Source organism: Monodon monoceros, unplaced genomic scaffold, assembly GCF_005190385.1.
Source record: "Monodon monoceros isolate NGI ecotype Baffin Bay Population unplaced genomic scaffold, NGI_Narwhal_1 Super_Scaffold_18, whole genome shotgun sequence".
NCBI classification, from domain to species: domain Eukaryota; kingdom Metazoa; phylum Chordata; class Mammalia; order Artiodactyla; family Monodontidae; genus Monodon; species Monodon monoceros.
Genome location: NW_021703774.1, coordinates 143,108,542 through 143,125,246, shown reverse-complemented (window position 1 = coordinate 143,125,246; position 16,705 = coordinate 143,108,542). Strand labels below are relative to the sequence as shown.

Genomic DNA, 16,705 nt, shown 5'->3' with positions numbered 1-16,705 from the left:
AGATATTAAGACAGCTTAAACAACAAGGTCCTACTGTGTAGCACAGGGAACTATATTCAATATCTTGTAATAACCTATAATGGAAAAGAATCTGAAAAATAATTTTTATATATAAATATATATAAGAATTTATATATGTAAATCAACTATACATCAATAAAAAATAAATTTAAAAACTTTTTAAATTAAAAAAAGGTATTAAGACAGCTAAAGATTGTCAGGTGAATTATAGAAAATTATAAAATTATAGAAAATCCGATATAACTATAATACTTATTGCATACTTATTGGCCTAAACAACAAAAATATACTAACCTGGGATGTTCTGGTATATTCTTCATATAGCCTGTCATACTCTTTACTCTTTTCCTGATACTGAGAGTGATACTCTTGCAGTTTTTTACCTACTGCATCAATGTTATCTTCTTTTACCAACTGATCCTATACAGGTAAACAAAAGAAATAAAGAATAGGAAACATAAACAGAATTATTTTTATATAAAGTTAATAAACACATACAACAAGCTATTAAGGAGTAGTAGCCACAAAATAAGTTCTAAAAATATCTTAAATCTTAAGTATGAAATTTTAAACGTCTAAATTTCTTCTTTTTTCTAACTGATAAGCCTGGTAAGTCAGAATCAAATGATGTTGTTAAATAATGACTTGCCAATTAGCTATCAAGAGCTTGTGTAATCATGGGACTTCGCTGGCAGTCCAGTGGTTAAGACTCCACACTTCCACTGAAGGGGGCACAGGTTCGATCCCTGGTGGGGGAACTAAGATCTTGCATGCTCCACAGCACAGCCAAAAAAAAATTGTGTAATCATACCTGTTGGTATCTGGACACTGGGTACATCAGCTTCACATCAAGTTTGGGATTGTACTGAGCAAGAGATTCATGATGATAGTGGCTAATGAGCTCCACCACAGAATTAAATGTCAGAGGATCAGAAAAGCCATATTTACCATCTCGATGATAGATCTTTATTAGCTTATTATTGCCTCCCTTCCTGTGAACAAGACAACAACTGTAGATTTTTTTCCCAAAAAATTCTATTGAAGTACTACTTTCACATGGAGATATGAAAGCTTGGTATTACATTATAAACAAGTTTTTACTATGTTAATGAAACTGGAATGGGTAAAAAGGCACATGTTATGTGTGTAGAAGTATACATAATATCATATTTTTTTACAACTATTTCTTTTGTCTATAAAATATCTTGGTTACTAAAGGTCAGCATACTTACACAGCTTCCAGTATCAACAAATTTAGCAAAAATAATCACTAAAAAAATCAAAACACAAGTAAATTGTACCTTTTGTTTATTTTCTGAATGAATTTTTAAATTTAAATTCTATATCAGGAAGAACAGGGACAATCTCTTTGGGATCTAAAGATACGTGGTTGTGTGTCTGTGGAGGGAAGCAGAAGCAATCTCTACATGAAGGGGGATGATAACCATTTGTCACACATACACCAACACAGCACTCAAGGTTTTATTGTTAATGCACAAACATAATTAAGCTCCTTGAATGATTTATAACTGAGTAATTAATCTAGCACCTTACATTATTTTTTCTTTTATATTTGCTTATAATTCTTGGAAATGACTATTTATTTAGGCTATCGCAATATGTAAATGATTCAACTGTCATTCAACTGTTTTACAAAGTACAGCTTTTGAAGAGTCATTTATATTAGATGGATGTAATCTGATGCTTGAATAGTTTAGACCACTTTTGCTTACTGAGTCATATCCAATGGTCCCTTAAAAGATAATTTATAACCAAAGCTTAAAATGGCAATGTTTTACAAGTCCCATAAGGTATAATCTAAAACCAGAGCAGATGTATTCATTATATCATAGCAAAATACTGCACCATTCCCATTCAGCTGTTCTTATAGCAGAATGCAGACTTAATGGGGAAAAAATATGCTTCTGTATCTCTTTATGCCATGCCATTACACATGATAAATGAACCACTGGGATTTGTGAAAGGTCAAACACAATTGGTTTGAATCTATGGACTGATTTAAATTTAATGCTCAGAAGGTCAGTGTTTAGATGGATGAAGAACTATTCCTGTAAAATGTACATTAGAAGGACCACCTAATCATATGCAGTTTCTATAGGTGTATATACCCACACATACACCCACAATAAATGCAAGCTGGTCTTTCTGCTAGAGAAAAGCTAAAAAGCACTCATTCATTCAAAAAAAAACTTATTGAACATCTACTATGTGCCAGGAACTGTATGAGGCACAGTGGACATAATGATAAGCAGGCCAGATATAGTACACGCTCTCACAGAACTTCCAGTTTAGCAGCATGAGGAATGTATCTCCATATTTATAAAGAGGATAAAGAATTTTTCATTAAGATAGAACATATAAAATATACAACTAGATATATCAACTGGTATTAAGTCCTTTGGAAAAAAAATAAAGCAGAGTAAAGGGAAGAGATCATTCTGGGGGTGGAGAGATTGCTATTTTATACATGCTAAACAAGGAAAACCACTCTGTTCAGGCGACATTTAGCAGAGTCCTAAATGAATTGAGGGAGCTAGCACAGCAGATATCTGGGGGAGAAGTTTTCCAGACAGAGGGAACGGCAAGTGCAAAGCCCCTGAGGTAGAAGCAAGCTTGGCATATTCCAGGCACAGCAATGAGGCCAGTGATGCTGGGGCTGAATGAGCAAAAAGGAGAGTAGTGGGAGACAAAGTAAAAGATATAAAACGAGCTTAGATCATTTAATAGCCTATGGGTCATCGTAATGGCTTTGGATTTTGCTGAGTAAGACAGGGAAACACAAGAGGGTCTGAGCAGAATGATATCTATTTCGTGTTTTAAAAGGCTCATTCTAGCTGCTAGGTTGAGGTGAGACCATTCAAAGTGGGAAGGGGTAGAGTGGAAAGATAATCTAGGCAAGACATGATGGTGTCCTGGACAAGGGTAGTAGCAGTGGAGACACTGAGAAATGGTGGGATTCTGAATATATGTTGAAGAGAGAGCTGACAGGATATGCTGTGGCCTGGATATGGATATGAGAGAAAGAGACAAGGTAAAGATGATTTCAAGGTTTTTATCTTAAGTAGCCAGAACGGAATTGTCATTTATTGGAGTGAAGAAGGATATATAAAAGAACATGTTTAAAGAGGAAAAAACATTTTTGTTTCAGACGTGTTACATTTGAGATGCCTAGTGAACATCCAAGAGCAGAGGATCCTGCAGCCTATGTGAAGAATCTAAAGTTCAGGAGAAAGTTCTGGGCTAGATGTATAAAATCAGGAATTGTCAGCCTATAGATGTTATTTGAAGATGAACATAGTTGAATAAGAGGAAAGGTCCAAGGTCTAAGTCCTGGGGTACACCAATGTTTAGTGGTCAGGGAGATGACAAAGGAAACCAAGAGAGGGGAATTAATAAGTAAATGGTATCCAAAAAAAGCAATTTAAAAAAAAAGCATTTCAACAAAGAGGAAATAATCAACTGGGTAAATGATCTTGGGGCTTGGCAAAGTAGAGAATCACTAAGTGATCTTGACAAAATGGTTTCAGTGGAATGGTAAGGATGGAAGCCTGACTGGAATGGATTAAAGAGAATGAAAGAAGAGATAGAAGAAATGCCTATAGAGAACTGTCTTGAGGAATACTGCTGTAAATGGGAGCAGAGAAATAAGGAAATAGCTGGAAAGAGAAAGAGTCAAGGGAGTATTCTTTATTTACTATTCCTAAGTGAGAGACAGTATAGCATATTTATATACTGATGGGAACGGCTCAGTAGAGAGACAAAAACTGTTGATACAAAAGAAAGGACAAGATAATTCCTAGGGTGATGTCCTTGAGTAGGTTAGAGGGATGGGATGGGATCCAGTCCACAACAGGATCTTGGACAAGGACATGAATGGAACAGGAAAAAGGCAGAGTATTTACATTCGTGTTGACAGCTATAGCAACAGAAGCATGATGGAATTATGGCTTCTAACTGCTTCCATGTCCTCAGAGAAACAGGAAGCAGCTTGTTAAAAGGGAAGGAGGTGGGTTGTTGATCTGAAGAGAAAAAAAAGTATATGTGAAATTATCATCTAGGAAAAGTGAGAGAGCAAATGGATTGCGGAAATGCAAATTTAGCTGGGCAGTACTAAATGCCCACTTAAGATTAGCAGTCACAAAGTTAATGTGAGACCAATCAGCATGATGTATTTTTCTCCACATTCAGCTGCCCAGGTATAAGCAAAAAATAGATGGAGAGTTGAATTTAACAAGTGTTGGAATATAGTTAGACGACTACTATGAAGGGAGAGAGGAGCAAGTTTGCAGAGAGGATATATTCACAAGGGTAACTTTAATAGTGGACCATGGACCCTAAACAGAGAAGGAGGGAAGTAAAGACATGAAGGAATTGTGGTGGTGGATTTTTAATTATGCCTCTCCCTCACTGTAATCTTCTTGAACAGAAGAATCATGCTATTCCTTCTTATATCCTAGCACCTGGCCCAATGCCTGGCATATATCAGATTCCTAAAGATTTGTTAACTATCCAGATTTTCTATAATAAATACTATTTGCTGATTTTTAAAACGGTTACTGAATTGAAAAACCACTACTTTCTCATCACCTACTCTCTGCAGTCTGACTTCACTCTCATTCCTCTCATTTGAGGGTCACCAAATTCAGACTCTGCTCACTTCCTCTATCCCAGGCTCAGATTCTTTGCAGTGACTGAAATTTCCCTACTCCCTTCCTTCCCTCCATCCCCAATTCCTTCTTAATATTTCATACTCCCATGACCTCTAGGACATTACTCTTTTCTCTCAACCTCTTAGACTGCTCTTTCTCTGCCTCCATCCTGCTGCTAAACACAGTTATTCCCTTAAAAAATTTGCCTTCAGCCTCTACCCATTTTTTCCAAAATAAACTCTTTCTTTAAAATTCCAATTATTCTATATAGATGGTACCTGAATCTTTTTCTGGCCCTATACTCTCTCCTAAGCATTAAACCTAAATTTCTAGCCATATTCTAGATATTTTTTAACCTGGAAGTTCTGAAGCAGCTAAAAATCAACTGCTCCTGGCTCTCCTATTTCTATAAATGGCACATTCATTCTAAGCCCCGCAGGGGTCAAACCAGTCACTTTTAACTCCTCCTCAACCTCATACCTTTTCTATTATCAAATTCTTTTAGCTCTTAGCTCCACATTGCCTCTTACTTTGGTTCCTCAACTCCATTCCTAGAGCCACCATCCTACGTAATAGTTCATTTAATCTTTCAATCATGTCATTTTCCTGCTTAAAACCTTTTATTAATTTTTTTTGCACTTAGAAATAAAGTTCAAATTCCCTACCATGGCTCATCAGGCTCTCTGCATTGGGCTCTTCCCCACTTTCAACTTCATCTCCTACCACTCTGTGGTTCACACTGGAAGCCAGGCACAGCAGTCTCTGCATTCATTGGATCCACCAAATCTTTCCAAAATCAGTGTCTTTGCATTTTCTGTTCCCTCTCCCTGGAACACTTTTCTGGCTGGCTCTTTCTAATCCTTCAGTTTTCCAAAGTCATATCCTCAGAGAGGCCCTCATGAAAACCATGTGAAATTCCCTTTCCTCATATTCTGTTATCAGATAACCTTATGTATTCCCTATATAGCACTTCATACACTGTGAAATTATCTTTTCTTTTTTTTTTTATTGAACTAAGTTGATTTACAATATTGTGTTAGTTTCAGGTGTACAACAAAGTGATTCAGTCTCATTTCTTTTTTGGCTGTACCTCGCAGCTTGCGGGATCTTAGTTCCCCAACCAGGGATTGAACCCAGGGCCATGCCAAGTCCTAACCACTGGACTGCCAGGGAACTCCCTCATTTCTTTTTTATGTGTTTATTTTGTCTCCCTCTCCCCCACTAATACCCCTTCCCAAATATAAACACTATAGACAAGAGACCATGTCTGACTTGTCCATCATTTCCTTTTCCTAGAACAATGTGGGCACTCAATAATATTAAATGATTAAAGAATAAATCTAATTCTGGATGATCATTCCCTCTCAATTACTAATAGCCTTTTAACTCTTTACTAGTCTCTATCCTCTTTTATTTTTTTCTAGTCAAATATGGTCTGATCATATAACTTCCCTATTTAAAAAATGAAATGGGGGACTTCCCTGGTGGCACAGTGGTTAAGAACCCACCTGCCGATGCAGGGGACAGGGTTTCAAGCCCTGGTCTGGGAAGATCCCACATGCTGCGAAGCATCTAAGCCCGTGTGCCACAACTACTGACCCTGTGCTGTAGAGCCCGCAAGCCACACCTACTGAAGCCCACGTGCCTAGAGCCCATGCTCCGCAACAAAGAGAAGCCACTGTAATGAGAAGCCTGCTCACCGCAGCTAAGAACGGCCCTGCTGGCTGCAGCTGGAGAAAGCCCACGTGCAACAACGAAGACCCAACGCAGCCAAAAATAAATAAATTTTTTTAAAAAATGAAATGGTTCCCCCTCCTCCCTATGATAATAAACACAAACTCCAAATTTTAGAATTCAAAGCCCTCTTCAACATGACCCTTTTCCAACCTTCTATCCCCTACTGCTTTTTCCTCTTTTCAAATGTTACCCTCTAGCCAAATGGGATTGCATCTCACAGAACAGGACTCTATAGTTCCTCACCTTCATATCTTTGTTCCTATTGTTACCTAATCCTGCAAATCTTCTCTCCCAACTTTCTACATATCCAAATCTGTTAGGAGGTAACTATGAAATATAAGCAAGAAGATGGTGGCTTAGATTTGGATGGTAGAGAAGTGTGAAGAGATTATGGATGTAGATTTGGAGGTAGAGTTGGCAGGGCTCGTTTAATGATGGATTGGATGTGAGGCTGAGGGAAAGGGAGGAAAAAAAAAGATTTGTGGTTCTAGTAACTGTAGAGATCGTGGTTCTGCTTCTGAAAAAAGGAAAGACTAGAAGAGAAACAGTCTGGGTAGAGGAGATGCATTAGAAATCAAGAATTCTGCTTTGATTATATTAAAATTAGTATGTCCTCTAGTTATCTAAGTAGCAACTGGATATATGCATCTGGAATTCAGGAGGTCAGAGCTGGAGATAAGGTTTATGAATCATCACCACGAAGCTGTATATTAAAGCCATGGGAGAGGACAAGCTCACCTTGGGAGAATGGAGAAAAGGAGGCCCAATTCTGAGCCCTGGGATATTGAGCAAAGGAGTTAGGAAGGAAATTAGGAGAGGGTGATGTCACAACAGCCAAGACAATAAACTGTTTCTAAGAAGAAGTGTCTGTGACTAATGCTGCTAAGAGGTCAGGTAAGGTAAGAGAGAAGTGGCCATTGGTTTAGCTGTCCGTGTAGAGTAGTAGAGACAAGCCTGACTGGAATGGGAAAAAATTAAGCTGAATGAATCACTGTAGAACACTAATTATTCCTCAGCACAACTGAAGTCCTAAGGTATTAATGTCTTTACTAGAAACTGATATAAACCCCAAATTTCTAGCATAAAATATGGGATTATTTTTCCTAAAGATACTAGGCTGGAAAGGCAACAAAGAGATAGATAAGTCTGGATTTGAACTCATCCTCTGCCACTTATAAGCTAAGCGTCTTTAGGACAAGTTTCTTAACAAAGTTAAGCTTCAGTTACTTCATCTATAAAATGGAAATATTAATAATACCTACCTCATAAGGTTGTTTTGATAAATAAATAGATATTGAATGTAAAATGCTTAGTACAAGGAAGTTGTTATTGTCACTATTGTTATCATTATTCTTTTCTTTAGATATTCCTTTAAAAAAAAATCACAAGACTTTATTGCCTTTAGGCTATGTTAATTGTTAAAACTGAATGTGGAAATATCTAATACAGTATTCCCAGCCTATTTAAATATATATCCCATCTGGGCTTCCCTGGTGGCACAGTGGTTAAGAATCTGCCTGCCAATGCAGGAGACACAGGCTCGAGCCCTGGTCCGGGAAGATCCCACATGCCACAGAGCAACAAAGCCCATGCATCACAACTACTAAGACTGCGCTCTAGAGGCCGCGAGCCACAACTACTAAAGCCCGTGTGCCTAGAGCCCATGCTCCATAACAAGAGAAGCCACCGCAACGAGAAGCCTGCGCACCGCAACGAAGAGTAGCCCCCACTCACCACAACTAGAGAAAGTCCGTGCACAGCAACAAAGATCCAACACAGCCAAAAATTAATTAATTAAAAATATATCTGTAGGGCTTCCCTGGTGGCGCAGTAGTTGAGAGTCCGCCTGCCGATGCAGGGGACGCGGGTTCGTGTCCCGGTCCGGGAGGATCCCGCATGCCGCGGGGCGGCTGGGCCCATGAGCCATGGCCGCTGAGCCTGCGCATCCAGAGCCTGTGCTCCGCAGTGGGAGAGGCCACGACGGTGAGAGGCCCGCGTACCGCAAAAAAAAAAAAAAAAAAAAAATATATATATATATATATAAAGTTTTTTTATAAATATATATATATCCCATCTTTGTAAATATAAAGAATGATACATCCACGTTATGAGATTCTAATACGCCCACATGGATGGCATGATATAGGCTGAGAATTGCTTTATCTTCTACATATCCTCATCAGCCTAAACTATGTTGAGTTTTACTCTCTGAAGTCTGTTATTGGAGGGGTGGATTCCCAGCACATCATTAATAACCTTAGGCTGTGCCCATGACCTCTCCTTCACTCATAAGGTCAACAGTATATTTCTTACTTATTACATTTAGGAATTTTAAAGCCTTTTTGTCTTATTGCTACATAAAAATAAAAACTGTTGCCTTTTTAATATTACATTTAAATATTTAAATGTGTAGAAAAAGGACGGTTAGCCAAACTAAAAATTATGTATCTAAATTAAATAAAAATATGAAAAAATTTGTATGTAAAGATTTAAATAAAATACGGGAATCTTTGTATACCCAGAAATAAATAATCCTAGTAGAACCCTAGCCAAAATGCTGAAAAATACTCACCGCAGAGTCAAAGTGTAATCTCCCTGCATTTTTGTTGAGGCATCTCTGACCAAGAAGGTACCGTCTGGCATGTCCCGTAATTTGTCATTTACCTCCTCCCTGAAGAACAGAATTATAGGAAAAATGAAAAAAATGTAAGTGTTGGTTGTTCTTTTCACATATTATCACTAAGACTAGTTGGGAGGTAGGTACGTCTAAGGTTATAGAATCATGGGGGCTGCCAGAGGTCATTTAGTTCCTCCCCGTAGATATTTCTTTCTGTTTTGATTTTTGGTGTTATGCAATCTAAGGAAGGGTATTTGATTTTTAAACTCTTCCAGGTTTCAACTGTCTGTAGGGAATAGTGTTTCCATTAAGCCTTTAGGGCTTCCTTAGGCAGGTATGAACTTGTAGAGTTTCAGGAAAAAACAACAGCTGTTTAGAAAGAAGATTAAGTTTAAGCAACAGCGGCAGCTGGGTCAGATCAGAGTGGGGATAATTTACTTAGTTCACAGCCTTTAATATAATATTCTCCAATTTGAATTTATACTGATAACAAATTCCTTCTGCAGAGCTGGTTTAGGCCTTTAAGGAACAACACTAGAAGACTCAAAGAAAATGGCAGAGCATAAAAGAAACTTGAATTATAGAACCACATGGTCTTAAAATATAAATTAAGTAGTATTTAAATATAACAGATCCTTTTATTGTACACTGCTAAAATTTAAATTTTCTGATCAATTTGAATATGAAATATATTAAGTCTTCCTTAAAAAATTAAATAAGGAGGGGCTTCCCTGGTGGCACAGTGGTTGAGAGTCTGCCTGCCGATGCAGGGGACATGGGTTCGTGCCCCAGTCCGGGAAGATCCCACATGCCGCGGAGCGGCTGAGCCCGTGAGCCATGGCCGCTGAGCCTGTGCGTCCGGAGCCTGTGCTCCGCAGCGCGAGAGGCCACAACAGTGAGAGGCCCGCGTACAACAACAACAACAAAAAAAAAAAAAAAAATTAAATAAGGAATTACCATATGACCCAGAAATTCCACTTCTGGGTATACACCCAAAGAACTGAAAGCAGAAACTTGAACAAACATTGATACACCAATGTTCACAGCAACATTATTCACAATAGCCCAAAGCTGTAAACAATCCGAATATTCACCAAACCCAAATGTCCAGATGAATGAATAAATAAAAATGTGGTATGTACATATAATGGAATAGTATTCAGCCTTAAAAAGGAAATTCTGACACACGCTGCAACATGGATGAACCTTGAAGACATTATGCTAAGTGAAATAAGCCAAACACAAAAGGACAAATGTTATATGGTTCCACTTATATGAGGTACCTAGAATAGTCAAATTCATAGAAAGAGAAGGCAGGATGGTGCTTGCCAGGGGCTGGGGAGAACAGGAGGAAAGGGGAGTTAGTGTTTAATTGGTACAGAGCTTCACTTTGGGAAGATGAGAGTTCCAGAGATGGATGGTGGTGATGGTTGAACAATAATGTGAATGTACTTTATGCCACTGAACTGTATATTTAAAGACGGTTAAAATGATAAGGAAAAAAAAAGAAATGAGTGCTACTTTGTAATGGGAGAGAACAGACAAGAGAAAGAGAAGGACAAGCATATTGAGCAATATAGAAGCAACCTGGAATCTGACTTGGCAGAAATGGATAGGACTTTTTAAAAACAAGAAAATACAATGTTCAAATTTTAAAATATATATACATATATATTTTTTCCTTCTGTAAGTTCAAAGCTTCCCAAAACCACATTTTACCCAAAAAGCAAATCTATACTAGAGTCCTGTTTCTCAAAAGGAGGTGTGTGAAGGGTGCATAAAAATCACCTGGGGAGGTTATAAATGCAGATTCCTGGACCCTACCCCATGATTCTTGTGCATGCAAAGATTGTGGAACCATTGCCTTAGAAACAGAAAAGTAAGGAAAATTAAGTACAGATAAATATCTTTTATCCTAAAACACATGCACCTATCCTAAATGTATAGGTTTCATTTATTCAGAAGTCTATACTCAATACAGTATTAAAAGTAATAATCACAGCCATAATTGAAAGATTTTCTTGTCACTTTTTTTGTGGGAAGAAAAGCGTTTAGAAAATTTGAAAGGTTCTCCTAAACAATTTTTTAAATGGTAATCTTTAAATGACAACTTGTGGGGCATTAAAAATGTTTTATTTTAACTCATAATCTCAAAATTATTTTTTTAAACTTCATTCAATTATAGTACCCTTCTAGTTACCTTGAAATATCCCCCCAGTACCATTCTGCATCCTGAAGAGAAACAGAACCGTCCTTCATTCCATTTGTAATGGCTGAAGTCATTGGCTTAGGTGGCTTTGGTGGAAGAGCTAGAAGAGAAATGAATATTATTATTTTGTAGATGTAAATTATTATTTGTTTTCTAATTTCCTCAGTCAAACACAGCTCATTAACCAATGTACATTAAGATTCAAATAATTATAAATCAAATTAAGAGTTATTTTATGTTAAATGTTAAACATTAGCCAAAAAAGAGTCCTTTTAGAACTCTACCAATAATTGCCTGAAAAAATGAAATATTCGAGCTATTTGCGTTTACTTCCTTCTTATAAAGTACTAGCTTTTCGTTGGATTCCCTTCTCCTAGACCAGGGGTGGGGAAAAGAGAATGTCTGTGCCACCATTCTTTCAAGGTGGCATTGTGAATGAGCGGCACTCCTTTCCTCCATGCCAGGAATTGGTCTCAAAATCCACATCATTTTTTCTTTATGCAGTTTTTTTTTTGCCCCACCGCGCGGCCTGCGGGGATCTTAGTTTACCCAACCAGTGATTGAAACCGTGCGCCTGCAGTGGAAGCGTGGAGTCTTAACCACTGGACTGCCAAGGAAGTCCCCTCAAAATCTGTGGCATTCATGCTTCCAGGCATCCATTACCAGTCCATCAGAGTGAGATAAAGTCTGTTTGTCATCCCTGCCTTAGGCAGAGGAGTGAATGAATTGCATGAATAGACACCACACAAAATGGCTTCGAAAGCAGTGAGCTGATTCAGCTCAGCTCCCTGGTTCCCAGAAATACGTATTAAATGTCTATCATGTGCAAGAAAGTACTAAGAAGTGGGGATACAGACTTGAGTAAGCCACCGTCCCTGGCCTTGAAGAGTTTACAGCTTTGTGAAAATGTTTGCCATGATGGTCGTAATTAGACTGTCCATCTGGAGCATGCTCACTTTTGTCAGGCACACTGAGGCTCCCTGGCCTTCCAGCCTCTCCAGTCCTGGCCCAATCTGCCCCCTACTTTATGATTTATTGACAGTTATCATGAACCAGCTCTTCTCTAAATTTGAACATCACATCCTATGGTTTTGGTTTTTTGTTTTTCACAGTATGCTCCTTCTCACTACTTTCCATAGTCTTCTCTGTACTTCATTTTTCAGAAAAGGATGATATGAGATCTGCTTTATTTAAAAATACTGACTAGGCACCACAGCCTCTGTAGCTGAGGGCTCAGTAGCTTGATCCAATGAAAAGGAGGAGCAAGGCCAGGCAAGTGGTTATTGGGAGAGAAGTAAGCTGTTCACATGTGCGTTTATACCTATGCCTTTAACACATTTCCATAAAAAGCATTAATAAAGAAATGGACATTGAGACACTAGTCCTGACTAAAAATCAGTTGATTCTGCCTTTGTGATAACTATCAAAGGGTATGTTTCATTCACATAAGAGTACTTATTTTTCATTTTCTGGTGTTAACTTAAGAACACAATATAAAATACACACCAACTGACACAGGCTGACTTCTGCACTTGACATAACCATTTACATCCATTCCTTACAGGAGACAGATTAAGTGTAAAAGGTGGTCAATTTTGAGTTGCAAAGGTTGCAGAAATGACTTTGGTAGGGTTGGGAAGTGCTTTGTCAAATGGATGTCATAGTTTATTACTAGTAAAGAGAAGGGAAATGTAATTTGCATTACTGTGTCATTTTTTCTAAAAAAAAAAACCTTAATAGGGGCTCTATATTTAGTGGTCATATTAGGAAAAATGATAATCTGTAGAATGAATAGTTATGTTTTGTTATAACTAATACTTCCTTTGTTAAAAAGGTTGTACTGGCCATAAAAAGGAACGAAATTGGGTCATTTGTAGAGACATGGAGGGATCTAGAGACTGCCATACAGAGTGAAGTGAGTCAGAAAGAGAAAAACAAATATCGTATATTAACGCATATACGTGGAACCTAGAAAAATGGTACAGATGAACCGGTTTGCAGGGCAGAAATAGAGACACAGATGTAGAGAACAAACGTATGGACACCAAGGGGGGAAAGTGGCGGGGTGGTGGTGGTGTGGTGAATTGGGAGATCAGGATTGACATATACACACTAATATGTATAAAATGGATAACTAATAAGAACCTGCTATATAAAAAAATAAATTAAATTAAATTCAAAAAAAATAAAGGCTAAAAAAATGTGTATTTGTACACACACACATAATAAATTAAGTAATTTTAAAAATAATAAAAAGGTTGTATTGGGACTTCCCTGGTGGCGCAGTGGTTAAGAATCCGCCTGCCAATGCAGGGGACACGGGTTTGAGCCCTGGTCCGGGAAGATCCCACATGCCGTGGAGCAACTAAGCCCATGCACCACAACTACTGAAGCCTGCACACCTAGAGCCTGTGCTCCGCAACAAGAGAAGCCACCACAATGAGAAACCCGCGCACTGCAATGAAGAGTAGCCCCTGCTCGCTGCAACTAGAGAAAGCCCACGCGCAGGAACGAAGACCCAATGTAGCCAAAAATAAATAAATAAATAAATAAATAATTTTTTAAAAAGCTTGTATTGAGTCTTCAATTTCAAGCGTGGCTTAAAATGTAAATATATCACATGATGCATTTAAATACAATGATGCCTCTGAAGCAGTCAAACAGCATTCGTTTCGTGTTTAGAACTACCGAAGAAAATCTCTTCAAATAAAATAGTTCTAAATTAGAAAAAAAATAAACTTTTAATTCTAAACAGATGTCCAAAAAACTTCTCTCTCAAAAGACAACATGAAGCCCCTTCACAAACAATTCAGTCCAAAAGCCATTAAGGGAGAGCTGATCATGATGGCCAAGAGCTGGTGTCAGAGCCCAAAGCAGGTGAGGGAGGACTATGTCCATGTTTGAGGGCAGCTGCACAACAAGGATCTCAGAGCTCCAGCAGGGTGAGGAGGGAATCCTCAAGAGGGCAACTTGGCGTGGGGTGTTGAAGGTGAGTGAAGAAGAAGGGCAGTGGCCTGGGTGCCGGGTGGCACAGAGTGTTGGAGACCAAGCTAACAAGGACACAGTCCTAGGAGGTGGGCATCCCAACACAGTGGGGCAAAGCCAGATTAGGATGCAAAGAATTTCTAATTGGGCAGGGGATGGGAGTGGGTAGACAGAATGTAGCAATAACTATGAAAGACTGGGTAATACAGAGAAATGGATCAAATAAGTAGAACTATTATAGATAATAGGAGCTGGGGTTCTCACAGTCTAAAAAGGAAGTTACAGATATGGAAAGGTAGAAAAATAGAATGAAACCCCTGGTTTGGACTACAATTGCAGCTATTGATGTGAACTCATGGAATTCAACAGATAGACAGATAGATAGATATAAATGTCTGTACTTATAGAAAATACAACTATTCCCTAGCTCTGTCCCCTGAGAGGTCCTGGGATCAGCAAAATCCTAATATGCACACCTAGCACCCAGATCTTGGTTTCTAATGCCATTCTCTACTAAAAGGAACCAGGGCTCTTTGGAGAAATGGCTGAGGTTGGGCAGAGCAAGTACCAAATGTACCTGGAACATTATGTTGTGCTAAAAAGTAACCAAGTACTCAAAGAATGAGGGGCCATGACAAAAGAACAAAGAAGCCAGCTTGAAGGGGCTCCCACTACCAAATCTGGGATAACTGGAGCATCAATACAAATAACAATAGTAAGGGAATATAAGCCATTAAACAAAATAGGAATCTATGTGTCCACACAGATATAAATAAATAAATGAAAAAATTGAAAGATTAATGAGGAAGACATAATTTCAAAGGCCTTCCCACAAATGCTTATTAATCACAAAAGTATTGAAAAAGACTAATATAATAGTGGAGAAACCTGACAAATATACCTTAACCAAGGTTACTACCAACAGTAATGGTGAGATCATGGGCCCCCAACAGGATGCATCATGGACACAACATCACTTCTGCCAAATACCTGCCATATATGCATAAGCTGAATCTAATCATGAGGAAATCAGACAAACCACAGACAAATCATCAGACAAACCACAACTGAAAGACATTCTACAAAATAACTGGCTTGGTGCTTCCCTGGTGGTGCAGTGGTTAAGAATCCGCCTGCCAATGCAGGGGACATGGTTCGAGCCCTGGTCCAGGAAGATCCCACATGCCACGGAGCAACTAAGCCTGTGCACCACACACCTAGAGCCTGTGCTCCACAACAAGAGAAGCCACCGCAATGAGAAGCCCACGCACCTCAACGAAGAGTAGCCCCCGCTAGCCGCAACTAGAGAAAGCCCACACGCAGCAACGAAGACCCAACACAGCCAAAAATAAATAAAATAAATAAATTTATTTTAAAAAAAAAAGATTCCCTCTAAAAAAAGAAAAACAAAACTGGCTTGGAATCTTCAAAAATGTTAAGGTCATGAAAGTCAAGAAAGACTGAGGGACTGTTCCAGATTGAAGAAGACTAGAGAATCATGACAATTAAATACAATGTGTGAGTCTGGACTGGCTCCTTTTGTTATAAAAGACATTACTGGGACAATGGCAACACCTGAATGGGATCTGAGGATGAGATGGTAGTAATGCATCAATGTTAATTTTCTGATTTTGATAGTTGTATTGTGGTTACGTTGGAGAATGTTCTTATTGGTGGGAAATACACACAAACATGGTCATCATGGACTATCATGTCAGCAACCTACTCTGAATGGTTCAAGAAATCAAGTTCTTTGTATCATACTTGCAACTTTAAGTTTTAGATTGTTTCAAAAAAACTTCTTTTTTAATTAACAAAAAAGTTATAGATAATACTGTGGGGAAAGGGGAACAATGTGAATGTAAGAATGCAGTTGGTCCCCTATCTCACACCATATATGCAAAAATTAACTCAAAATGGATCAAAGACCTAAATGTTAAGAGCCAAATGATATATCTGACAAAACATTGTATCTAGAACACATAAAGAACCTTGCAACTTAACAGAAAAAAAAGTGACTAAAATTAAAAATGGGCAAAGGATCTGAATAGATATCTCTCCAAAGAAGATACACAAATGGCCCACAAGCACATGAAAAGATATTCAATATCATTAGGCATCACAGAAATGAAAATCAAACTGCAATGAGATACCAATTCATACCCACTAGGATGACTATAATCAAAGAGACAGATAATAACAAGTGTTGGTGAGGATGTAGAGAAATTGGAACTTTCATACACTGCTGATGAAAATGTAAAATGATGCAACTGGTTGGAAAAACAGTCTAGTAGTTCCTCAAAAGGTTAAACATACAGTTACCATATAACCCAGCAATTTCAATCCTAGCTGTATATTTCAAGAGAAATGAAACATACAACCATACAAAAACTTGTATATAAATGTTCATAGCTGTATTATTTATAATAGCCAAAAAGTAGAAACAACCCAAATGAATAAATAAAA

The 16,705-nt window shown here is 38.2% G+C and overlaps 1 protein-coding gene across 2 annotated transcripts in view; it reads right to left on the bottom strand.

Moving 5' to 3' along the window:
* Positions 1-16,705, bottom strand: part of LOC114899129 (phosphatidylinositol 3-kinase regulatory subunit gamma) — an 84,063-nt gene that overhangs the window by 26,285 nt on the left and 41,073 nt on the right. For both annotated transcript variants that reach the window (XM_029229580.1, XM_029229581.1), the window contains exons 2-5: positions 11,246-11,354; positions 9,001-9,099; positions 833-1,013; positions 316-441 (exon numbers count right to left, since the gene is read on the bottom strand). In XM_029229580.1, the coding sequence (XP_029085413.1) occupies positions 316-441; positions 833-1,013; positions 9,001-9,099; positions 11,246-11,354 (515 nt within the window). The remainder of the gene's footprint in view (positions 1-315; positions 442-832; positions 1,014-9,000; positions 9,100-11,245; positions 11,355-16,705) is intronic.